Source organism: Amblyraja radiata, chromosome 18 (genome assembly GCF_010909765.2).
Source record: "Amblyraja radiata isolate CabotCenter1 chromosome 18, sAmbRad1.1.pri, whole genome shotgun sequence".
Taxonomy (NCBI): Eukaryota; Metazoa; Chordata; class Chondrichthyes; order Rajiformes; family Rajidae; genus Amblyraja; species Amblyraja radiata.
Genome location: NC_045973.1, coordinates 35,011,923 through 35,038,880, shown reverse-complemented (window position 1 = coordinate 35,038,880; position 26,958 = coordinate 35,011,923). Strand labels below are relative to the sequence as shown.

The window sequence follows — 26,958 nt, the reverse complement described above, 5'->3', positions numbered from 1 at the left end:
CCCACTATCTGCTGTCGAGTCCGTCTGGCAACTGTCTCAATGCAGGTGCTACTCAGCCAGCATACATTCTGGACCTTTGCTACTTTCAATCTATCTTCTGATTGTTGCTCAACAAAGAGGAGGACAAATTCTTCAGCTGGAGGAGGATGGAAGATGGCAATCGAGGAATAGGTTTTCCTGCTTGTGTTTGACCTGATGCCATGAGATGATTTAGTATGTCATCCACGAGCATTAGAAACCAACACTGATCTATCTTGTAGGATGAACACCATGTCATTCTGATTTAAAATGCAGTGAATATTGCCAAATTATGCATTACTTTTGTGTTTGGGGAGGGGGGGGGGGGTGGAGGGCAGAGAGCTGAGTGATGCTGAACAGCTTCAAGAATGGAAAATATACATTTTTGTATACAAAAACCCTTGCTAAAATGTCAGAAAATGGTGCAAACAGATTAGACAGCATCCCTGGGGAGAGAAAGAGGTCAATGAATTTTCATCAGAACACATTACCCTACTTTTTCTCTCGCAACAAATGTTGTCTGACCTGGTAACTATTACATTTTTATTACTGCTCTCCAGTATTGTAATATTTTGCTTTATGAACATTACCTCGTGCCCTTCTTCCTTCACAAGTACAATGTGGTCGTCTCCTCTCTCGCCCAGGTTGATGCTTCCAAAATAATGCAAAATCGGAAGTACTATTGTTGTCTTGCTTTAGTTATTCACATTCAATATCAGGAATATGGAAGTTCGTAAGTTATAGGAGCAGAATTAGGCCATTCGGCCCATCAAGTCTACTCCGCCATTCAATCATGGCTGATCTGTCTTTCCCTCTCAATCCCATTCTCCTGCCTTCTCCCCATAACCCCTGACACCCGTACTAATCAAGAATCTGTCAATCTCCGCCTTAAAAATATCCATTAACAGCCTCCACAGCCTTCTGTGGCAATGAATTCCACAGATTTGCCACCCTCTGAAATCCTTCCTCATCTCCTTTCTAAAGGTACGTCCTTTTATTCTGAGGCTATGGCCTCTGATCCTAGACTCTCCCACATTCACTTTATCCGGGCATTCTTACCACCTTAACCCCAAATTGTTTACTCTGATGTAGTCGAGAGTGAATGGTGTCCAAGTTTGAAGAAAGTGGAAGCCACTGTACATGTGAGGGCCAAAAGATGCTGAATGGAGATACAAGATGATAGAATGGTTAGAAACATGGCATAAATTTCCGATTACAATAAAAGATAGAAGTAAACCTGAAACATGATTATCCATGTTTTTCTTGCCTGTTTGATATGAAAATTCAGGTTTCATACTATTGTTTGCCTGGCATCTTGATTGGTGACAGAGTCACTCTGGAGAATACTGATGCGGAACTGAGCGCAGCTTGAATCTGAGCCAAGTTATCCAAAATCACAGCTATCAAATCAATGCCACTTTATTTTCAGTAGAAAAAAACCTGATATTTTTATCTCTATTGTAATTTTTCAAATGAATTAATTTAGAATGTCTAAATTTAGATAACTGTTATGAGCACAACAGCATTTAGTGGTGATGCAGTACACCATAGTAGTTAGCTGCCATTTCAATAAGCAGGGGAACATGTCTTAAAAACAAATGTCCAGCGATTTTATTTCATGCAGTATGGATGCAGTAAACCAATTCATTAGTCTTGATTTTACTTCGGAGTCACGTGAGTGACTACGTGAAGAAGGGCCGTCCGTCTGCGTGCGCGTCATTACGTCTGAACGCAAACGCGCGAACAGACTGGCAGAGGCACTGCATCCTCCCAGGCCGTTAGGATCGGCAGGTAAGGAAAGTTGAATCACTTACCTGCGTTCTTTCGGGCTTGAAACCTTTTGTAGTTTCAGGGCCCAGATGTCGAGGATACGGTCCGCGGGGAAGTCGGCTGCCGAAGACCGCAGCATTTCCCAGTAGCGGGCAACGGTGTTTCCCGACATTTAGCGCCGGCAGCTGAACCAGCAGGAGACTTGTTGCAGGAGGAGAGCTCCGTTGGTGGTCCTGCAGTACGGGAAAATCCACCCGCAAGTCAAACAACCTGTTGACTCAGAAGAGTCCGGGGAGGGAAAGGGATACCCTCCCTCAACGGAGAGCGTCTGAGGACGACTCTCCCACATAGGAGCAACTTTTTGGAGAAGTTGCTCCAACAATGACCTGCTCTAAGGAGAGAGCTGTGTCAGCCCAGGGCCTACAGCAGCAGGCAGTACTGGGAGCCTCGCATAATGGGGCAACCCAATGTCTTCCCCATTGGAGGGGGAAGTACATATGGAAGAAACCACTCTGAATCAGAGTACAAAAGCAGGAGGGGGGGGGGACCTTCCCAGGGACAAGCAGAAGAAAGGAAGTAAGTAAGTAACTTTTACTTATATAGCACTGTTTAAGTTAACTTGCACCAAAGAGCTTTACATAAAATAAATAATAAGCACAAAAGAAAAGAAATACTTCAGCAATCATCCAGCATCCACTGGGTGCTTCCCTGGATAGAGATCTAGAAAATGCCTCCTGCTCTGAGGAGAGGAGCATTCACGGTCAGTTTCAGTCTGACCCAAAGCAAGAATCTCATTTAGGCCCGCTGGAGGGGCCATGTCAGCGCAGGTATCCTGAGGGGCCTGCGGCAGCACCTGTTTTCAGGGCTACCTACAAATCTCACTCTCAATGAATGGGAGTGTGAGTGATCAGTAGGTAACTGATCTCGAATTACAATACTATACAATACCATTTATTTGTCATTTAAACCTCACATAACGTTCAAACGAAATTTGGTTTCGAGATCAGTAGGTAACTGATCTCGAATTAAAGTATGAACATAAATACTGAAGCACATGCATATGGCCTCAAGAGACAGCAGTTGGCAGAATATCCGCACAAATGCCGGCAAGGGAACAGTGCTATCAGGGTGACTTTGGAGAAACCAGTCGCCGAATCCTCTCTTCAGGTAAAACCAGAAGAAGGAACCAAAAGCTGTCGGACCAATCAAGGTACCAACGACAAGCAAACTTCATCAGTAGGCAACAACACACCCCACACCTCCAAAGGGGGTAAGCAGTTCACTGAAGCCGGTGGTAGCTTGAAAGCTGGGCACGGAAATATGATCAGTCGTCTTTCAAGGCAGACTCAGAATTGTGGCCAGAATTGTCCGACAAGGCAGGTTCAGTATGATAAGGTTTTCAGACCAAGACCCAAGCAGAGGTCAGGAGAAACATGGAATCCACACTTCCTACCAGTCCAACTCCCAATCAAGGAGGGAAAAGGAACCTGCATCAGGGGCCTTTGGGCTTACCACAAGACCACCGGTAGCCATGGAGGTAGGTGGGTCTGGGTTTACTGAAACAAGGGATTGTGGACCAGTTACATGTTGATAATTTTACTCTTGTGTTTTTGTTCAAAATGACAATAACATGAATTTCAGATCTGGTTTAAAAAAAAACAGATAACAACATGTGATTATTTTTTACTGCACAACATACATAGGTTCCAAGCAGACTTGGAACTCGGACCGGAATTGTCTTCAAGGCAGGCCCAGTATTTTGGGCAGGATTGCCTTCCAGGACAGGTGACAGATGGAGGATGTCACTTCATCCAGGTTTAACTCTTTTGTGCAGTACAGACTTTTAGAAACAGCAATGTTTTGTTACGGTCTAACTACTGTTTTATAGGAGCTTCCTATAAAATGGTCACATGGCATGCATCGACCTCAAAGATGCATACTATTCGGTGTCTATTCGTTAAGAACAGGAGATATTTGAAGTTTAACTGGATGGCATGGCTCTGCCAAATGAGTTGACATCAGCTCCTAGACTATTGACTAAACTACGGAAACCAATTCTGGGACTACAAAGATCTCAAAACCACATAGTAATGGCATATTTGGAGGACATTTTCATTTTGGAGTCACCAAGAATTGGCAGAAGCATCAGTCAAGCAAACCAAAACCCTGTTTGAAAGAATTGGTTACCTCATCCATCCAGTTAAATCAAAATTGACACCTACATGTCTGCCTTCTGCAAAGACCGCTCCCTCCGCAACTCCCTTGTCAATTCTTCCCTTCCCTCCCGTACCACCCCCTCCCCGGGCACTTTCCGTTGCAACCCCAAGAAATGCAACACCTGTCCCTTCACCTCCCCCCTCGACTCGATTCAAGGACCCAAGCAGTCGTTCCAGGTGCGACAAAGGTTCACCTGTATCTCCTCCAACCTCATCTACTGCATCCGCTGCTCTAGATGTCAGCTGATTTACATCGGGGAGACTAAGCGGAGGTTGGGCGATCGTTTCGCCGAACACCTCCGCTCAGTCCGCAATAACCTACCTGAACTCCCGGTGGCTCAGCACTTCAACTCCGCCTCCCATTCCCAATCCGACCTCTCTGTCCTGGGTCTCCTCCATTGCCAGAGTGAGCAACACCGGAAATTGGAGGAACAGCACCTCATATTCCGCCTGGGTTGCTTGCGTCCGGATGGCATGAACGTTGAAGTCTCCCAATTTTGCTAGCCCTTGCTGTCTCCTCCCCTTCCTTAACCCTCGAGCTGTCTCCTCCCATCCCCCCGCCCTCGGGCTCCTCCTCCTCCCTTTTTCCTTCCTTCTCCCCCCCCCCCACCCCCCATCAGTCTGAAGAAGGGTTTCGGCCCGAAACGTCGCCTATTTCCTTCGCTCCATAGATGCTGCTGCACCCGCTGAGTTTCTCCAGCATTTTTGTGTACCGTCGATCTTCCAGCATCTGCAGTTCCTTCTTGAACACAAATATGTAGGTGACTTTGCCTAGGGGCAAACGACAATATTAATTAAGCCTGCAATGACCTGATAGTCAAATTCTAGCCATCTATCAGGCAAACAGCGAGTGTAATTGGCAAATAGTAGCTGCATTCCCAGCAGCACGGGCCTTTGCATTACCAGAACTTACAGCAAGCAAAGGAACGAACACTCAGATTACATGCAGGCCGAATTGGCAAACTATGGATTGCCAGCAGAGGCCATTGTTGAATAACTATGGTGGATAACAAATGGGAGACAGCTCAGGGAAATTTTGCTCGAAAGCCATCGAGGGTTCTTCAGACCTATGCAAGCGGCTAAGGATGGGGAGACACCAACACAGTCTAAAGCTGTGGGGGCAGATGGAATGAGCAGGAGTCTGTAATTCCCCAACACATGGAATCAATTACCCAGAATTGTTGGGGGCACAATATGGACTCCAGGTTCTCTGTAGCGATATGCAACCGGTGCTTGTTCAAATTCAGATTGATAACACCACTGCGGTGGCAACAAGGGTGATGTAAAATCTGTATCTTACGACAGATTGTCGAACCTCATTTGGCACTGGTGTATCGAGAGGAATATTTGGGAAATCTACGAGGTAGATATAACACGGTGACAGATGCTGGATCACGAATGTTTAATAACAACACAGAATGGATGTTGAATCAGACAGTATTTAACAAAATAACTACACGATTTGGCATACCAGATGTTGATCCGTTTGCATCTAGACTAAACATTAGTTACCCAGATATGTGTCCTGCGAGCTGGATCCAGGAGCAAGGCAGTGGATGCTTTCTCCCTCAATTGGGGAGGAATGTATGCTTTCCGCCAGATTTGTCTCACAAACCGATGCTTGACAAAAATCAAGCAAGACTAAGCCACAGGCATATTGGCAGTGCCAGATTGGCTTACTCAAGCCTGGTCCCCCAAAAAATTGGGAATTATAGTCCAGCCAGTAATGGCTGTACCCAAGAGCAGGGACCTCCTAGTGAACCCAGTTACAGGGAGCAATCATCCACTACATGAACGTATAACTTGTTGGTCTGCAGATTCTGAGGAGGCCATTTCAAGGCATAGGACTGTCCGAACAAATACAACACAGTTCGGATAACGGATGTCTTGGAGTTCCTATCAACTGTACTATAACTATAAACTTAAGTTATAGTGCATCTATAGTGCCAGAGGCGCACTCTCCTCCAATTTTATGCCGGAAGCAGGGCACAGTTCGATAGGAACGCACCCCTTTACAACAAAATTCATGAAGGGAATTTACAATTTAAGACCTCCAAGGCCAAGGTACACTGACACATGGGATGTGAGCGTGGTACAAACCCTACTTTGACAGTGGGGACCGCCTATAACTAACCCTGAAGGTGGTATGCTGACAAAGAGTCCAGACACTGCAAAGGCTACGGTTGGACTACATGACCACCAATATGAACAACATAACATTCCTAATCAGGAACCTGATAAAACAGAGCAGGCCAGGAATGCCAGGGATGGAGATCCAGTTCTTGGCATATCCAGAGGACCAACGTTGTGTGGGTGATAACATACTAACACCACTATCTGAGAGTTACGGAGAACCTCAGGCTCAGAACAATAGGTCCTCATCAGCCATAAAAATAAAATAAAAACACACCAAAAGGTGTCAACTCAAACCATCTCCAGTTGGTCAAAAGAGGTAATGGCGGTAGCAGGAGTAAACATTTATATGGTTAAATCTCACTCCACCAGGGCTGCATCTACGTCGGCAGCAAGAGCTATGGACGTGCCCCTTGACGACATCCTAGTGGCTGCAGGATGGACGAATGAAATAACGGTGCACCGGTTTTATAACAAACCAATAACCGGACTGGGGGTGTTTGCACGTACCATTTTAAGTTCTGTCCCTTAGTTTCCCCCCCAAGGTTGGGAGGGGTAACTTTAAAAAAAAACTTTTCTTTCATTTAAAGCATCAGTTTCTTTACTTAACTACGTAATGTCCAGATTCAGATTCAGATTCAATTTTAATTGTCATTGTCAGTGTACAGTACAGAGACAACGAAATGCATTTAGCATCTCCCTGGAAGAGCGACATAGCAAATGATTTAAATAAATAATAATAAGTGATAATAAGTGTCCGGGGGGTGGGGGGGTGATTGGCAGTCACCGAGGTACGTTGTTGAGTAGAGTGACAGCCGCCGGGAAGAAGCTGTTCCTGGACCTGCTGGTTCGGCAACGGAGAGACCTGTAGCGCCTCCCGGATGGTAGGAGGGTAAACAGTCCATGGTTGGGGTGAGAGCAGTCCTTGGCGATGCTGAGCGCCCTCCGCAGATAACGCTTGCTTTGGACAGACTCAATGGAGGGGAGCGAGGAACCGGTGATGCGTTGGGCAATTTTCACCACCCTCTGCAATGCCTTCCGGTCGGAGACAGAGCAGTTGCCATACCATACTGTGATGCAGTTGGTAAGGATGCTCTCGATGGTGCAGCGGTAGAAGTTCACCAGGATCTGAGGAGACAGATGGACCTTCTTCAGTCTCCTCAGGAAGAAGAGACGCTGGTGAGCCTTCTTGATCAGAGTTGAGGTATTGTGGGTCCAAGAGAGGTCATCGGAGATGTTGACTCCCAGGAACCTGAAGCTAGAAACACGTTCCACCTCCGTCCCGTTAATGTGGATGGGGGTGTGCGTGCCGCCCCTGGACTTCCTGAAGTCTACAATGAGCTCCTTGGTCTTCTTGGAGTTAAGGGCCAGGTTGTTGTCAGCGCACCATGCTGCTAAGTGCTGGACCTCCTCCCTGTAGGCCGACTCATCGTTGTTGCTGATGAGGCCAATCACCGTTGTATCATCTGCATACTTGATGATGGTGTTAGTACCATGTACAGGTGTGCAGTCATAGGTGAAGAGGGAGTAGAGGAGGGGGCTCAGCACACAGCCCTGTGGAACGCCGGTGTTCAGGGTGAGGGTTGAAGAGGTGTGCTTGTCTAACCTAACAGACTGGGGTCTGTTGGTTAGAAAGTCCAGTATCCAGTTGCAGAGGGAGGGGTCGATGCCCAGGTTACCGAGTTTGGTGATCAGTTTTGATGGTATAATGGTGTTGAATGCTGAGCTGTAATCGATGAACAGCATTCTTACGTAAGTGTCTCTGTTGTCGAGGTGGGAGTGGGCGGAGTGAAGTGCCGTTGAGATGGCATCCTCCGTACTCCTGTTCTTGCGGTAGGCAAACTGATAGGGATCCAGTGTGGGGGGTAGGCAGCTTTTGAGGTGTGCCAGGACCAGCCTCTCGAAGCACTTGGTGATGATGGGGGTAAGTGCAACTGGGCGGAAGTCGTTGAGGCTTGCCGCAGTGGAGTGTTTTGGCACTGGCACGATGGAGGTGGTTTTAAGGCACGTGGGGACAACTGCTTGGGCAAGTGACAGGTTGAAGATGTCAGTCCAGACGTCTGTCAGCTGCGCAGCACAGGCCCTGAGCACGCGCCCGGGAATGCCGTCAGGGCCAGCAGCTTTACGTGCATTAGTCCTACTCAGTGCCACAAATACGTCGTAGGGGGTGAGTGTGAGGGGTTGGTGATCGGCAGGTAGCACAGCCTTGATGGCTGTCTCTAGATTGTCCCTGTCGAAGCGGCCATAGAAGTGGTTAAGCTCCTCAAGAAAGGAGGCGTCGCTGGATGTGGGGGTGGTGTTGGAGGGTCTGTAGTCCGTGATGGCCTGGATGCCTTGCCACATGCGTCGGGGGTCGGAGTTGTTGTTGAAGTGCTCCTCAATCCTGAGCTTATGGCAGTGCTTGGCCTTCTTGATGCCCCTCTTCAGGTTAGCCCTGGCTGAACTGTAGGCTCGAGCATCGCCTGACCTGAAAGCGGTGTCCCGTGCTTTCAGCAGTAGCCTGACCTCGCTGTTCATCCATGGCTTCTGATTCGGGAATATGGTCACCTGTTTGAGGGAGGTGACACTATTGATGGTGGAGTTTATAAAGTCCAGAACAGAGGATGTGTAGGAATCAATGTCCGTGTGGGAGTCAAGGGTGGCCTTGTCTGAATGCTTTAATGATTACACGCATCCATGGTCAATCCATTCAGTGTGTGACGCCTGGATTCGTAACCGGCGTAAAATCACAGAGCTTTGAAATCTTCACGTAGTCACTCACGTGACTCCGAAGTAAAATAGTAAGATTAAACGAGAACTTACCAGTTTGAAGTTTGATCTTGATTTTATGAGGAGTTACGATGAGCGATTACGTGCCCACCGCTCCCACCCTCATACTATCAAGGTCATATGGAAGTTCTAGTTTCTTCACAATCTTACTATTCTCAGGTCTTCTTTTTATCTGTGATTTAACACCGCTGCTTTGAAGATTGACGCGCACGCAGACGGACGGCCCTTCTTCACGTAATCGCTCATCGTAACTCCTCATAAAATCAAGATCAAACTTCAAACTGGTAAGTTCTCGTTTAATCTTACTATTTTACTGCACAGATTTGGTAACACAGTTTGAGGAAATTGTATGGCACAATCTGATTTGGACTCTAAATCGATCTTAGACGGAAACAGTGCGTTGGATGATAAATTGCATGCAGTCTCAACTTTAAAAAAAATTCTAAATATTTTGGTTAACAAAAAATATTTTTGTTCCTTTTGCACTGACCTCATGTATCCTCCTCTCGGTAGTTTGTACTCCCTTTTTTGATTTTCTTCCCATTTTGTCCTGAAAATCAAAATTGTATTTCCTTGTATGTATTTAAGGTCTAATTTCTTCAACTTCTAACCTATATGATGTGGGATAGAGTATTTTTTTTTTCCTCCTCTGGCTATTTGTATTATGTATCCTTGTGTAAACTATAGACAAACCAGCTAGAGATTGAATGTATATATAAATTCTATCAGATCTAATATTCACTTAACTACTAATAAAAATATTGATCACTTTGATAACTGTTGAGTAGCTGGTAGACATGCTGCCACACAGTGCCAGAGTCCCAGGCTTGATGCTGGCCTGAGTTTGCACATTCTCCCTGTGTTTTCTTGGGTTTCCTCCCACATCCCAAAGACATGTGGGTTTGTAGGTTTATTGGCCTCTGTATATTGTCCCTGGCATACAGGGAGTGGATGAGAAAGTGGGATAACTTAGAACTAGTCTGAATGGGTGATCGATGGTCGGCATGGTCTCGGTATGCTGAAGGGCCTGTTTCCATGCTTTATCTCTAAACTAAAAACTAAACTGCTTACAAAAATATTAATCATGCCTGATCTTTAGTTGATCTAGCAGATTAATATGTTTAGTTTAGAGATACAGCGCGGAAACAGGCCCTTTGGCCCATCAAGTCGGCATTTATCAGCGATCCCCGCACACTAATGCTATCCTACACGCACCAGGCACAATTTACAATGATACCAAGCCTATTAGCCTACAAACCTGCACGTCTTTGGAATGTGGGAGGAAACCGGAGCTCCCGGAGAAAATCCACACTGGCCACCGGGAGAACGTACAAACTCAGTACAGACAGCATCCATAGTCTGGATCGAATCCGGGTCTCTGGCGCTGTAAGGCAGCAACTCTACCACTGTGCCATCCTTAATACTACTTAAAAATATATTAATCATGCCTGATCATTAGTTGATCTAGCAGAATAATATAACTACTGTATATTCTTATGATGTAAAAGAAAGGCTAGAATCATCTCCAGTTAGAAGTCAAATAAGTAAGTGACCAATAATGATCGGTGTGGAGTGGGAGAAGAAACTGTTTCTGGTATCTAATGGGATTGTACAATGAATGTCTGCCTAACAACTGAACTGAACTTTCTGGAGCATTGCCAGTGCATCATTTTCTTTTGATAATATGTGTTTGGCAGTTGCATCATTAAGATTCATTTTATAAACAAAGACAGTTTCAAAATATCAAGGAGACTACTTTCTCACCTCTCCTTCTCAAAGGATGATGATGGTGAGACAGTTCTTAAATGTTCCTTTAATTTTGCAGAACAGAAATGAAAACATTAAATATACGGTTCAATCCTAACTGCGCACAACATCTTGCCCGTCACTCAGCCAAGCTCAGATGTATTATGTTGCCGCTGCAAGGAGTACATCTTCCAGCTACAAATAGCTTCCATGATTTTGTTTATGCTTAAAATTGCATAGTCAGTCTCTTTCATGTGCTATCATTAAATCATTTTTTGTCAGACAGCAGCAGTTTTAATATAGATATATCAAGCATAATTTTAATGTAGTCCTGTCTCTCCACTCCTATTCACCCTGATATTACTTATTTGTAGTTCTTCAATCTACGTGTTTCTTGACATACTCCTGCACCTTTATTTTCTGGATATTCTTAACTTTTAATATCTTGCTTTCATTTCTCATTTACTACTTCATGTTTCATTGCTGACAAATTGTATTCTTGTTCTTACAACAATCCACCCAGGCTGTCACTTGGCCACTGGATTCACACAGGCCTGCTCCCCTTTGAATCTGTTTGTCATTAAGTATATGATGGGAAAAGTTTAGAGCAAGGGTCCCAACCTGGGGTAAATTAACCCGGGGGTCAATTTCCCCTACCCAGGGGGTGAATTTGTTGATTCTGGATTTGTACATGTTTTTTTCTCATTGACTGACTGTGTTTGGCTCTGGTATATTGGTATCTGTTCATCATTAGTTGTTCATAAATAAGTGAAATAACATTGCTATGTGCTATTAAAGTTGCCAGGGGTAAACAGGACGAAAAAGGTTGGGAACCACTGGTTTAGAGGGATAGGGGTCAAATGTGGGCCAATGGGACTAGCGTTATCGGCACCTTGGTCAACATGGACGAGTTGAGCTAAAGAGCGTATATGCATACCATGTGACTGTATAACTAGTTACAAGTAACTTACAATAACTTCAGATCAGTCTGAAGAAGGGTTTCGACCCAAAACGTTGCCTATTTCCTTCGCTCCATAGATGCTGCCTCACCCGCTGAGTTTCTCCAGCATTTTTGTCTACCTTCGGAGGATCTCCATCATTTTTGTCTACCTTCGGAGGAATAAACCGGATGGTCACAGAGAACAGTATAGCGCAGAAATAGGTCATTCGGCCCATAATGCTCATGCCGAACATGATGCCAAGTTATTATCCTCTGTCCACACATATACTGCCATTTCGTGCATATCCATGAGCCCCTCCACAGTTGCAGGCAATATGTAAGCTGCACAGACAACACCTGAGATCAGGATTAAATATAATTGCTACACCACTGTGCTGCTTTCAACAATCATTTCAATACTTGGACAAATGAGCAGATTCTCCTTCTGGGCAAAGATATGCAGAAAAATGATGCTATGAACTATGGAATGACTTATTTCAATTATCTTCCCACGTAGGGGAAGGCCTGATATTCTTGGCACACTGTTGTTTTGCAGGAACCAGAATCTAGACAGAACCATAAAGCTCACAATAGAAAGACAGGTCATGTCCAACCTGTTGGGGAGAGGTGGGGGTTGTCCCATTTCCAAACTTTCTCGGCATCTTGAAACATGTTTATTTCTAACTGATTCATTCCCCACAAACGCTGTTGGGTTAGCTGAGTATTTCCGGCAATTTTTGTTTTGTTTCAGATCTTCAGCATTTGAAGTGTTTTTTTTCATTCCTTCTGCAATTGACCATTTGGATCGTAAGAAGCAAGTGTCTATTCTTTAATCTTTGATATTGCTGTATATTAATTAGCAACATAATCTTTGCATCTTTGTCAAAGCTGGCTGTGAAAATACGAGAACTTTTCTTGGTTTTGGATCAGTGCATCCTCTGGGATTTGAAAGCAATTGGATCTACTTTACTTTTCACTTCAAACTGGATTATATTCCTTTGGAATACAAAACAGTCCTCCACATTTTTTTGAAACACACATGGATAAAGCAATGTAATGTAATTGGAGACATGAGACTGCAGAGACTGGAATCATGAGCAAAAAACAGTGTTGGAGGAACTCAGCAGACCAGGCAGCATCTGTGGAGGGAAATGGACAGTCGGGTTGGGGCCCTTTCCCAGACTAATGTCACTACCTTGCTCTGGAGCTGGGCTATAAGTTTCTTTTAATGCTTTTCTGATCATTGCCCTAACATTTTATCTGCTTGCATTGAATTTCAGGAGAAGAGGTAGGACATCATCACCACAGACTATTGTGTGGAACAAACCGCACTTGCTTAACCAGGCAGAAGAACGGGGGTTGTTGCAACCTGGTGTATCCGAACCGAGGCCATCACACTGCCAATCAGAAAATAACATGCTGAGAACTGGTAGTAGTCCCTTGGCTGTCCCTGAAAGGAGGTTAGTATGCTTCAATCCTCTTGAGTTAAAAAAAAAAAGTGACAGCTAATCATAGGTATCCCACTACCAGCAGTTTCTGCTCAAATTTATATTTCATTAGCTATAGGAAACCTGATTCAAACCTTGGTTGAAAAAGGAACCAGAAACAAATAATGTTACTGTGAATTATTGCAGCATTATTAGAATATCTAGAAAATATCTGAAAGCGTTCACTTTAATATTATTTATTCACAACATTAAGCAGTACGAGTCGATGGTCTTTGGAGTCAAATAAGCATTGCAAATAATCTGCTTTTAATCCAGTCCTTTGATATTTCATATTTGAGCTTTGTCTCTTGTCTTCTGTGCAATTTCGCAGTGAAACTCAATGGATTTTTTTTTTGTTTCCAATGCCTACCGATGTCTGAAATGCACCAGGCCTTGCATTTATCGAGTACCTTAGTAGGTTTTCATGATGTTACAAAGTACTTTACTTGTGTAGATCATTTTCTGAAATATAATTATAGTTGTTAACAATTTTGGGGAAAAAACAATAGGTTCTACCCCTAAGTTCTACTGCCAACGTGATGTGATAGCACAGTGGCCCAGGTTAATCAAAGTTTACTTATCAGTTTAGTCAATGTTTTGTGAATATTCTTTGTGGCTATTGTGCTAAAGTTGGCATTCCTACTTTCTGGACAGAAGGTTGGCATTGTTAAGTCCCTCACCATGGTTTCTGTACTGTAATGGTGCTGAAGAATTGCCCTCACTGATTGTGAGCGACTGAACTGTTTTGAAAATCTGAAAAGGAAAAATGAAAAAATTGACTCGAGGTATCATCGACATTTCTTCCTTTATAGAACACTTGTTGTTTCCCTTGGCTTCAATTCCTCTTATTTTTCAGTGCCCTTCTGTGTGGTTAATTCTACCCCATTTCTTTCTAAATTTACTACTGATTTGCTGTTTTTCTAACATTATGCCAATATGCAGTGAAACAATTTTTACTTTAACAAAAAGCTAATTATTTATGCTATGGGATATACTATCTTTAAAATACTCTTTCTGTCAAGGAGCTAACATGATTTCTCAAAGTGCTGGAGGAACTCAGCAGGTCAGGCAATATCTCTGGAGGGAATGGGCAGGTGACATTTCTGATTGGGACCTTTCTTCTGATTGGGAAAAGGTCCCAACCTGATATATTGCCTCTCCATTACCACCACAAATAAAGACAAAGTGCTGGAGGAACTCAGCAGATCAGACAACATCTCTGGAGAACATGGACAGACTTTGTCTATTTTTTTTAAAACCAGCATCTGCAGTTTATTGCATCTCTCTCCACAGCCTGGTCTGCTAAGTATCTCCAACACTGTTTTCCACATTATACCAGCATCTGCTGTTACTTGTGTGTCTCTAGTGTGATATCCCCCTAGCTCTGCCTTTTCCCACAATTTTAATTTCTGGTCTTGCCAGGAAAGCACCTTGGAAGAGGATTCATGAACTGCATCATAAGAAACAATAACAATCTACATTGTTCTTCATGCTGCACACTGACTCTTCACTGGCCTTCTGGTATCCAACTCACGCAAATCTCTGCACAGCTAAAAAAAACTAACTCAAAGTGTATGTTGTCTAAATATTTTTCTAAAAAGGCAAATTTAAAGAGAATGGAATATGAAACACTATCTTCTCCATTTTATTAACGTCTTTTAGAAAAAACTTGAGGATTTGTAAAAACTTGACCTTGATTCTTGCAGAATTCGGTTAAGTCACGAAAAGTTAAAGCCATGGGATTTCAAATGTCCATGGCATTAGTATCTATTAGAATTAAATTGATTGTTTGAAGGTTACAGCATGGAAACAGACCCTTCGGCCAACCGGGTCCATGCCAACCATAGATCACCCGATCACACTAGTTCAAAGTTATCCCACTTTTGCATCCACTCCCTACACACTAGGGACAATTTACAGAGGTCTACAAAACCACAGTCTTTGGGACGTGGGAGGAAAGCGGAGCATCCAGTGGAAACCCGCGCACTCACAGAGAGAACGTGCAAACTCCACACAGGCAGTAGCCGAAGTCAGGATCGAATATTGGTCACTGGTGCTATGAGGTAGCAGCTCTACCAGCTGTGCCACTCTGACACTGGGAAAAGTGGGCTTGTCCAGGACCCTTCACTCCCAAGAATTATACCCCCATATTAACAAGCCGATCAGTATGGATGTGGAGAGATATCTGAATTAACTTTCATTCAGTATATGTCACATGCCTCTGCATCAACCTTTCAATTTCTATTGTCACATAATTTTATGATGACCTTTCACGAGTCTTTGACCTCTAGAAGCAGCCAGGCATTGCATTACGTAATGGCTTAATGTGTCTTGTGCACAGAGAACATACTGGCCTCACAATAGGGAAGCAACTAACTGGGGGAATGTTTTAATAACATTTTTGGGATAACCATTCAAAGCTTTTAAAAAAAACAAAAAAACACTAGCTTAGTCCAAGGGCCCAATTGTGCTTATGTTGTATTTCACTGTCTTCCTGTGCAGCTCCACAGAGTATTCCCTTTCTTCATCCTCTTCCACGGAATATGGCAGCTGGCAGATCGTGTCTGGCTGTGGCAGTATTCATGACCCGGCTATAGTTACCAATGACTCACCCCTCCCCTTCAACGGTCAAGATGATGGAGCCAATGGGAGACTGTGAGTGCTGCTGAGATTACGCAACTTTTGCATCAAAATTATTTAATCCTGTCAAAGGTGTCTTCCTCTCTCTGTCTACCTCGTCTGCCCTCGCATTCCCTCCTTTGGTTTCATTCACTATCTGCACATTTCTTTATGCATCGAGCTTCCATTCTCAGCTTGAGCTTAAACGTACCAGGACTCTGCAAAAGAAGGACAAATATGTAATCGCCCTGACCCACCCATCTCTTGTGCACCACAGAGAAACATGATATTCGTTATCATTGATGAGAATCTGGATGATGTCCTGCTGCTTTCAGGAGTCCTTCAGGAGTGGAGGAGAACGTTATTTGTGTATAGGAAGCTAAATGTGACGTTAACCAAATAAGAAGTGGGAGAGATGAATTCTCACATATTTTCTTATCTATTTGTTGGCAGGTTCTCTGTGCATTAGGGCTTTGGACCTTTTTAAATGCTTGAGGCTTTCTATGTGCAGTTGGCATAATCGTGGGGGTGGGAGAAAGAAAGATGAAAATACAAAGGTGAAAATAAGCAGATTGCCAGGAGGATTTCTGTATTTATCTGTGTCACAAATGGTTAAACCTCGTGCAGTCAGTAAAAATAAATCAGTTGTGCTTAAGTAGCTGTCAGAATTGAAAACTGGGGGGAAAAAATGAGTTGAAGAACAGAAGTAATTCCTCAATCCATCAACGTTCAGGCAGCCAACCTTCACCGACTGTGCCAATGAATCCTCTGAGATTGTTCTTGAAAGAAAAGGCCCTTTATGGAAAATGATTACCCAGTGATACAATATGCCCTTAACACTCCCGCCAAATAAGATTTCCAACTTCACAGGATCCACTGTACGTGAGAGAGATGGAGTTCATAATATGACAGCCACAAATGGTTTTGATGGCGATGTAGAAAAATTGTTCTCTTCTATTTTGATTAAAAAAGTATTTTGACTGGACAAGGTCAGGTCATGGTTTTGAATATGTGTGCTATCAGAGCAAGAGAGACAAAATGATAACAATAATTAAATCTGACCAAATATTTTTGTTTGTAAATTATTTACATCAAAGGGATAAGTATTTTTTTTTAAATGAAAATTGCTCTCATCCATCTGGGATATTTTTTTGAAGAATAAGATGCCATCCAGTGAATGAATTCCTGTGTCATTTATTCCCATTTAACAATTTCCATTTTGGAGGTGAAATGCATAAACTCAAAATTGAGATTGGCAGCCAAGTAATGCAATGGGTTAGTGTAATCATACACTCCACTAAAGTCAGCAGGAGTTATCGTTGATAATTATAACATTTCTGCTGGATACGTTTCTGAGGTCAGCTCAACAATCATAGGACATAGAATAGCACCGGAACAGTCCCTTCACCCCATGATACCTGTGGTTAACTTGAAGAAATCTCACTGTCTGCAATTAAAAAAACTTGCCTTGCACATGTCCTTTAAACTATCACCATCTGACCCTCTAGTATTTGACATTTTCACCCGGGGGGGGGGGGGGGGGGGGGGGGGGCTCCACAACCTCCAAAGCTCCAGAGGAAAACAATCCAGATTTTGTCCAACCTCTTTATAGTTTACACATTCTAATCCAGGCAATATCCTGCCAAATCCCTTTTGCACCTTTTCCAAAATCTCCACATCCTTCCTGGAATGGGAGAGTAACTGCACACAATATTCCAAATGCAGCCTAACCAAAGTTCTATAAAGCGGCAACGTGACCGGCTGATTCTTATACTCAATGCTCGGACCATTGAAGGCAAGCATACTATACGCTCTCTTTATCACGTCTTGCTACGAACTTGGATCCCGAGATCCATTTGTACATTAATGTTGTTAAGTATCCTGCCATTAACTAGATATTTCCCCTACATTTGACCCCCCCCAAAGTTCAATAGCTCACACAGGTCCAGATTAAACTCCATCTGCCATTTCTCCACCCATATCTGCAACTGATCTATATCCTACTGTATCCTTTGACAGCTTTTTCTCTTTGCAATGTTAGCTATGTTTGTGTCATCTGAAAACTTATTAACCAATCTATTTACATTTTAATCCAAATAATTTATATATATATAAAACAAACAACAGAGGTCCCAGCACAGCTCCGTGCAGAATACCTCTGATCACAGACTTAGAACACTTTCACTACTAAACTCAGTCTTCTATGGATAAGCCGGTTTTGAATCCAATCTCCTAAATCGGCACGGTGACGCAGCAGTTGAGCTGCTGCCTTACAGTGTCAGAGACCTGGATTCGATCCTGACTATGGGTGCTGTCTGTACAGAGTTTGTATGTTCTCCCTGTGACCTGCATTGGTTTTCTCCGGGTGCTCCATTTTCCTCCCACACTCCAAAGACGTGTAGGTTTGCAGCTTAATTGGCTGTGGTAAAATTGGAAATAGTCTCTAGTAGGTAGGATAGTACTACTGTATGGGGATCGATGGTAGGCGCCGAAGAGCCTGTTTCCGCGCTGTATCTATAAATTAAACTAAAGTCACCGTATGTCCCATCCATCTTGATCTTCTGGATCAGCCTACCATGAAGGACCTTGAAAAAGATAAAGGCCCTGCTTTCTTCATTCAACTATAAATATTCTGTGCAATATGTCCTGATGCATTTTCCATTTATATCTAGGGGCATTGGGTCTAGAAATGGCTGCAAAGTTGGCATTTTCACTCGACTATAACGTTATTTGATAAATTTTAATTTGCACGAGTCGAGCGATGTAACTTGTAAAACTGACAGAATACCTGTGAAGCTTAAATCAAAAAAAATACTCTGGGTGTGGATATTTTGACATGTGAAGACAAGGAATCAGACAGAAAGACAGGCTTGTTTAAACCTTGATAGACACAAAATGCTGGAGTAACTCAGCGGGTCAGGCTGCATCTCTGGAGAAAAGGAATAGGTGGAATCGGAACCCGAACCGTTTTGACCTTTGCTGTATTTACCTGTAGTGACTTAACACCTGTACGTTGAAAACCAGAGGTGGAAAGTTCACTGATTGCAAAAAATTTCGATTCCATTTGCAACTGCCCAGCAAATAAATCAAGGCTGAGATAACTTCATAGGCTGATAAATGGCAACTAAAATTCAGGCCACAAGAATACCAATGACCATTTTCAACACGAGAGGATGTAACTACCCTTCACATTCAGTGACATTAGCTTCATCGTGTTTCACATCTTCAGCATTCTAGGGTCACCAGTGAACAGAAACTCAAACAGGACCAGCCATATGAACATCATGACAAGAAGCAGGTCTGGCTGGGTATGCTGTGGCAAGTGACACATCTAATAACCCAAAGCCTTTCTGCCATCTCCATGGCCATAATGTGTTTTAGAATACTCACATATATGCTGAAGCTAAAATTGTGTGTAAGAAACTCAATACTATCCAGGCCAAAGCAAATTGGTGTCCTTTCAACCACCATAAAAATGTATTACCCTTTCCAGTGACATCAATCTACAAGGCAAAAGTCAGGAGTCGAGTACTCTCTACAATCTCTGGATGTGTATAGCTGCAACAACTTGATTTGGCATCCCATCCACCACAGTGAACATTAATTCCCTCCACTACTGATTCTGGTGGCTGCAATAAGTACGATCTAAAAATATACACCACAGCTACTTGCCTAAGCTGCTCCAAGGGCAGCACAGTGATGCAGCTGGTAGAGCTGCTCCCTCTCAGTGCCAGAGACACGAGCACTGTTTGTGTGGAGTTTATACATTCTCCCTGTGATCGCGTGAGTTTCCCCCGGATGCTCCGGTTTCCTCGCACATCCCAAATACTTGCGTGTTTGTAGGTTAATTAGACTCTGTAAAATTGTCCGTCATGTGTCTGAAGTGGATGAGCATATGGGATAACATAGAACTAGTGTAAGCGGGCGATGAATGATCAGAATGAACTTGGTGGACTGAAGGGCCTGTTTCCATGTTGTTTTCTCTAAGCTAAATCTATGTCATTGCCTCCTTAACTTTATACCACCAGGAAGAACAAGGACAGCAGACACTTGGGAATGCCAATACCTACTGGTTCCCATCCAAATTGCACACCTTCCTGATTTGGGAATATACTGCTGGTCCTTTATCGTCACACGGTCAAAATTCATGCATTACCTCCGCAACAATCTTCCGATTGAAGATTGATCAAGATCGTCAATCTTCTGTTGAACATACTGTGGGAGTATCTTCAACAGAAGGACAGGAGCAGCTCAAGAAGGCAGCTCACTATTACTAACTCAAGAGCAATTAGGGATGAGAATTAAATGGTCTTAACGTTGTGAAAATAGAACAGTACGGATATTTTATAATGTTAATGGATTTATCATTTACAAAAGAGTTTGTTTCCCCCAAATTGTCACCAATACCAAATTTTTGTCCATTTTTGAGCCTACTGTATTTGAATGTGAATCTATAATTTACTAAAAGTCAACATACAGGAGGAGTATTTTATCCCCATCCAACCCTTGCCCCTCCCAAATAAATTATAATATTACAACATCAGCAGCTTGTTTTATTTTTTTAAAACATCAGCTCTTATTGAATTTGGAGGTGTAAGAATTAGAGGTGTTGCACGACAATTACACCAATTGATAGAACAACACACCGCATTGGGTCAAGATCAGGAATGGAAGTTTTTTTTAATGTTTTATTTTTTAGAAAGTTGTTTATTCATTTAATGTTTAATCAATCTAATTAGTTCCACTCTTGTTCATGAACCAATGCAACGTGATCTATCAATTGGCATAGTTTCTGTCCAACACATTTCATTCTTACACCACCAAATTCAGCAAGACGGTGATGTTCTGTTGTGCGGACATGTTAACACATTGACAGTTTGTCTATTACACCACTAGAGGTCTCTGAAGGTAAAGCAAGGGAGCAATGTTTCCTGGGCTTACGTTTAAAGCATTTGCTGTTTTTAAAAACCAAGGTGAAAAAAACAGCAATCTTGATCAAGTTTTAACTTTGCACTTGAATTAAGCAGCTTCTCTCTTTGCAGACGTCCTCCCATTCCAGAGCGAAGGGCCAAGCTGGAGGAAGTCAGAGCCATATTCTTGTCTGCGTACAGTGCAACAGTGGGCCTCAGATCCATATCTACCAGCCCCTCGGCCATTGGGGGACTTCTCGAACAGTTTGCCCGTGGAGTCGGACTCAGAGGCACAAACAACATTGTCTGACACAGCCTGGCACGGTGTTTTTTTTTTAATCCATGGATCACTGTGCAGATATTAACTGAAATGCCAAAGACGGACGTGCATTTGTTGTTCAGAGATTTTCCTCTTTTGATCTTAGGTTGTATTTACTGGTTAGAAAACTTTTTTTTCTTCTACTGAACCATATTCCTGAAAGCTTGAGATAAACAGTTCCATTCTTCCCCATCTTCTGCGCATTCATGTATTGAAGTGAGCAAGCCAGACAAAGGTCAGGATGATAGAGATGGGACGGTTCATCCATGAAGTACAGTTGTTCTCTGTTTATATTGGAGAACCTCAGAAATATGTTGTCTGGAATAACTATCGCAAGCTGGAACATCCTACATTAAGAGTATGACTGTCAGTCACAGGTAATGGTGAATCTGGCCAGTGATATTTTTAAGCAGCTTTTGAAGTTTTTAAAGTTACTTCTCAAGCTAGCCAGGTAAGCTTAAAATGAGTGTGTTGATTATTTAACAACACTTGAACTTGTTTACGCAATTAATTAAAAAAGATTGTGCACCCTCTCTTATTCCTCACGGTTTATAGGTTGTACCTGAGAAAAGTCATTACGGTGTTCCCATTTTCATGAAGTGGAAGACTCCATTAACTATTAATACAGCAAATCTAATCTTAAGGTAGAAATGCAAAATGACACCCTTGAAAAGACCTGTTAAGTTAGCTTCAGTGGTACCTTGGTTAAAGTAACACAAGCAAGCTACCTAATGTGTCAGCCGCCACAACTGTTCCTGTCATTTTTGGCAAGTTACCTGCAGTGGTGACACAGATTCGGTAAGATTCTACTCAGTTCCAAAACATTGCCCATCAGATGAATGAATTGGTTTGAAAATGACTTTTCAACATAAACATACTGTCGCAGATAGTGGGTTTTCATTAGCAGATTTAATTCAGCACTGTTCTAAGATTGTTTCTATTTTTAAAATTACATATTAATCTGCGTAAAAACTTGAATATTTTTGTAATACTTTTTAAAAGAAAATCTAGCCAAATTTACTTTAAGTACATATTCAGCCCTATTAATGTGATCCATAAGCTCTTGAAGAATAGAACTGACCTCTGGATTCTGTTGTATAGTTGAAACTTGACAGGACTTTTTAAAGTTGCCTTAAAACAAAATGGAGATCTGTAACCAAGGATTGAATGAGAGGAGAAACTGTGTGCGGCACCTTTTGAGTTAGTGAAATGGAACAATTAAAACATTTCTGGCAGAATTCATAGTGGGAGAAAGCTAAAAATTACCCTTCATAAATAACAGTCAAGTGTTGGATTGTGAAATCAAAATTGAACTCTTGTATGCAAATTTGTATTTTTTAAAAATCATAAAATGTCACTGGTACCCAAACTTGCATTTAAGGAATCGAAAACATTTGTTTTTAGGAAAGCTCATTAAAATTGTTCTCATCGGGGAACCATTTTCCTCCTGCTGTAACGGAAGAGATCAACACTATCTGCATCATATTAACCCATAACGGTTGATTCCACGAGTATCCTCTCTCTACAGGCATTGAAATATATAACATAAACCATCACTGCATGGCCACCTTAAAATATCACAGCTGGGATCCAGATCTTGCCACTTCCACCATTTTATCCTTGGATGTCAAGGATGGGCAAGATCTGTATGGATAGTCGGCATTCAACCTCTTTATTGTCCGAAGATTTTTGAGAATCCAGCAGCAGTTGTTACACCCGATTTCTTCACCTAGAATGCCAAACATATATCTCCAAATATTTGTTTATCTGAATCAAATGCACATTTCTTTTAAATTTGTTTTCCATTAATTTTCTGTCGTACTTGATTGACATCATGTGAATGAATATCAAGGTACTCCCACACTTTTTCCTGACATTTCAACCCCTCTTCATTCCCATTACTGTTGTTAGAGTAGCTTTTAAAACTATAAGTTTCCATTTGTTGTACAAAATGCATTAACATCCATTAAGAATTTAAAATCATCTAATGTTTTGAATATAATTTTTTTATATTCCAGTCAAATCTCTGCCGTTAACTGTTAATCTGCTGACAAACATGGTGTGCACTTTGAGCATTTTGTTATTTCAGATCTCCTTTATTTACATTTTTGAACTGTCTGCTGCAGTTCATTTATATATATCCCTTCCCTCTCCTTCCTTACTCAGAATAAAATTTAAAATGGTGCTTAATCTGGAATAAAAACGGTATTGCCACATTTTTTTTTAAATAGTTCATTTATTTTTAGAAAAGGAATCATGATTGGTGAACAGTAGATTAAACTGATGTTTAATAATTTAGATAATGAGAATTGGTTTTAATCTCCTGTTTAGTATGTGCTTCGCATATTTGGATTGTTTGTTATGTTGATATGGACAGCGATTGCCTAATAAAATGTTCTTGTATGTGAATTAAAGATCTTTAAAACTTTTCTAATTTTTATATGCTGCATTACTTTGACGGACGTAGACTATAATCCTCTGGTTTTTTGATTCCATAGAACTGTGGCAGATTAACTTCCCAACATTTTTTTTTCTCCCAACAAATTCAATATTTATTGACAAGGCACATTTTTCAGTACAAAGCACACTTAATGCAGTTGTTTTATTTGAATTAAGTATTGGTAAAATCCAATGTGGATCTTCTTTCATCTGCTAAACAAGCTTCCATCTTTTCTTCCAATTTGATTGGTCCTAATTGTCACACTGTTAAATATAATGGTTTTGTGATATGACATCACTCTAGCTTCTTAGGATTGTTAACAGCAACATAGTGGTACAGGACAACGAGGAGGAATAGTGATACCCCCAGCATATTGGCAAAGATTGCCAACTGTACGTCTGTGATCATCCTGTGGCAGTGGTGCGTCCCCCGATGCCCGACCTTCAGCCACGTCGCCACCACCAACATAATCTAACACCACATCTTCTAACACCTTCATAATACTCACTTTGTTCCTTTTTATTTTCACTAAATTTGATTGTTAATCTGTACTAATCTTGTATTCAAGTGTCAAGCCATATTTCTGGTGAGCAATAGTTTATTACATCATTATTTTCTTGTCGTGTACCTAAAATTAATCCTAGAAAGATGCCCCAAGCCCTCCAGATAAGTCTGTTTTTGAGGAAAATATATAAACGTATTAAAGATGTTTTTTTCAAGACAATTTGTATAGAAATGTTTGAGATAATTTCAGGACTGTAGAAAACACTGGGTTTCCCCCTCGTGATAACCAGCTCATTACCACCAGCAGTGTTGGCTTTGAAAGCTGCTTTAAAGTATAAGGACTATTATTTCAACATAAAACTTCCCACTCGATTTCTACTTTTGTACATTTGCTGAGTCATTTGTATTTTTTGTTAAATTCCACTTTACTTGGGCACCCATGTCTACTTTAATGATTGAAAGAGCATTACATGGGACAGAGAGAGGGAAAGCAAGGTGTCACTCGAAGTTAGAGAAATCGTAACTCATCGCGCTGGGTTGTAAGCTGCCCAAGTGAAATATGAGGTGCTGTTCCTCCAATTTGTGTTGGGCCTCACTCTGATAGTGGAGGAGGCCCAGGACAGAAAGGTCAGTATGTGATTGGGAGGGGTGAGTTAAAGTGTTTAACATCTGGGAGATCATGTAGGCCTAGGCAGTCTGAGTGGAGGCATCCATTGGCCATTGTGTCCATTGTAACAAGTAACATGACTCCAAAGTTTACATACAACAAATGTAACTTTCGTTGCAGTATTGTTTAAAGAGTATGGGAGTCAATTTATTGGTCACGAAAATGCTCTTTTAAATCTTTCCTGAAAAAAGGGATTCCAGTTAATCCTTTCAAAGTGCAGGCACCTTATGGTTTACGTGGGAGTTACGCGCTTAAAAAGCAGCATGTAATTCAAAAATACATAAATTAAACATGTGAATACGCCATCTGCAGTAAATTTGAGCATGTTATTCCAAAAATACCATTGCGTAAATCAAACTTTGATATTAACGAAACGAGCGTTATTTCAAAAACTCTTGTCAAACGTGCGTAAAACGTGAGGGGACTACACCTTTTTTCCCCATCTACAGTTCATAATATTTGAAGAGGAATTCAACTCAATGTTGTTTAATGAAAATTATTTTGAAACTAAAATTTCTGCTGTAATGCTGGATTTGCGCTGCACATCATTTCTTGTAGACTACTGATTCTAACAATTTCTGAGGGCAGTCCCATTTTTAATGGTATGTAAATCAATGGCAGCCTGTTTGCTGGAAAGAACCCTGTTTCTCTCCTGTATTAAGACCACGTGTACTGCTGCTCCTGATACATTTTTGATGCCATGGTGAGGGATGTGAAGTTATTTTAGAAAACAACGTTATTTTTGTTTATTTGATGATAACAGCAAATACTCTAAAAACTCAGCAGGCCAGGCAGCATCTGAGGAAAGAAAGCAGTCAACATTCTAGGTTGAAGGGTGCTCGATCTGAAGCATTAACAATTTCTCTTTCCGCAGATGCTGCCTTACTCGAGTTCAGGCATTTTTTTATTTCAGATTTCAAGCATTATTGCACTTGTCCCTTTCCTCGCCACATTCAACTTCAGTTCAGATCACTATGACTACTTATTATATCCTGTAAGAAGAAATATTTAACTAACCACCTTGAATTAGTTAGGTATATATTCTGAGCTAAAGCCTTAGGCTTTCCTTTTTATTAGATCACTCGCATATCCTGAGGAACTTTTAACGGAAGTGTATTGTTAATGTGCTGTGTGAAGTTGCAAGAACTCCTTAAATAACGATTTATGGAATATTCTGTACTCTTAAAGTGAAGAAAGATAGTATTTCAATTTTCACAGATTATTGTGATATTGTAAATGACTAATGGTTCTTCAGGTCTTTCTGAACTTAAATCAGGCAGTACTTTTGGCATGTGTATAAAGTACTTCAATTTAATTGAAAAAATAATAAATTTGAGTTCTTCATTCCAAGGATTTTTCTCTGTGATTTTGATGTTTGTATCTGGATTAAAACTTGCCTAAATGCAGGATTCTGAAAAGGTAAACTATTTTGGATAGTAATTGAAGCCATGTAGGAGAGAGCTACAGAATCTGGGTCTAAATATTTGAAATGGTTGCACAGGACATATGACTGCTGCCCACGGGATTTTTGTTTGTAAGGTTAGAACATAAATGACAGTGTGAACAATTTATTCGCCTTATAATTTTGTTTTCCAATCTTTATTGAGGAATGCTTTGTTAACATTGGCGGTACAGCGGGTAGAGCTTCTGGCTCATAGTGCCAGTGAACCAAATTCGTTCCTCACCTCTGGTGCTGTCTGTGTGGAGTTTGTATGTTCTCCCTGTGACCCCAAGTGGTCTCTCCCGGAGGTTCCGATTTGCTCCCACATCACAAAGACATGCAGGTATGTAGCTTAATTGGCCCTCTGTAAATTGCTCCTAGTGTATAGGAAGTGCATGTGAAAGTGGGTAACATAGAACTAGTGTGAACTGGTGATCGATGGTCGGTGTGGACTGGGTGAGCCTGGGCCAATTTCTGTGCTGTATCGCTAATATAAACTAAACTATAAGGAACTGCTCATCTCTTTTTAATGCAGAATTCAGGATGAAAGAACTGCTGACTCTCAGTCCAAAACACCCAGGGTTCAATCCTGACCGCGGATGCTGCTTCTGTGTCGACTTTGCAGGTTCTCACTGTGTAGTTGGTATCCTTCGGTTTCCTCCCACATCCCAAAGACATACAGGCTTGCAGGTTAATTGTGCCTCTGTAAATTGCCCGCAATACGTAGGGAGTGGATGCGAGCGTGGGATAACAAAATGGGTGATCGATGGGTGTGAATGGGTGATCGATGCTCAGCATAGACTCGGTGGGCCAAAAGTCCTCTTTCCATACTGTATGTCTAAATCAACCTTTTATGTGCAAAAAAAAAAGTTCAAGTCATTACTAGAAGTAATTAATAATTCTTAAAGGGATTCCTCTTCATAACTATCAACAAACTGAATATTGATCAGTTAATCAACAATCACTATCAATAACTGAT

At 41.8% G+C, this 26,958-nt stretch overlaps 2 protein-coding genes across 4 annotated transcripts in view; one reads left to right on the top strand and one right to left on the bottom strand.

The window, feature by feature from the left end:
* The window catches only part of mtmr14 (myotubularin related protein 14), a 104,810-nt gene extending 81,455 nt beyond the window's left edge, over positions 1–23,355 (top strand). The window contains exons 17-19 of one of the 3 annotated variants that reach the window (XM_033037107.1): positions 12,873–13,052; positions 15,582–15,734; positions 20,741–23,355. In XM_033037107.1, the coding sequence (XP_032892998.1) occupies positions 12,873–13,052; positions 15,582–15,734; positions 20,741–20,918 (511 nt within the window). In that variant the 3' untranslated portion in view covers positions 20,919–23,355. Of the gene's footprint in view, positions 1–12,872; positions 13,053–13,733; positions 13,832–15,581; positions 15,735–20,740 lie in introns of those variants that run through there. The other 2 variants (XM_033037108.1, XM_033037109.1) reach the window with 2 other exon arrangements.
* Positions 23,356–23,463: 108 nt separating this feature from the next.
* LOC116983379 (dolichyl-diphosphooligosaccharide--protein glycosyltransferase subunit 4-like) lies at positions 23,464–23,835 on the bottom strand. The gene has a single exon (XM_033037110.1). It carries the CDS (start codon positions 23,833–23,835, stop codon positions 23,662–23,664), a length of 174 nt encoding a protein of 57 aa, XP_032893001.1. The 3' UTR covers positions 23,464–23,661.
* Between the last annotated feature and the right edge of the window lie 3,123 nt (positions 23,836–26,958).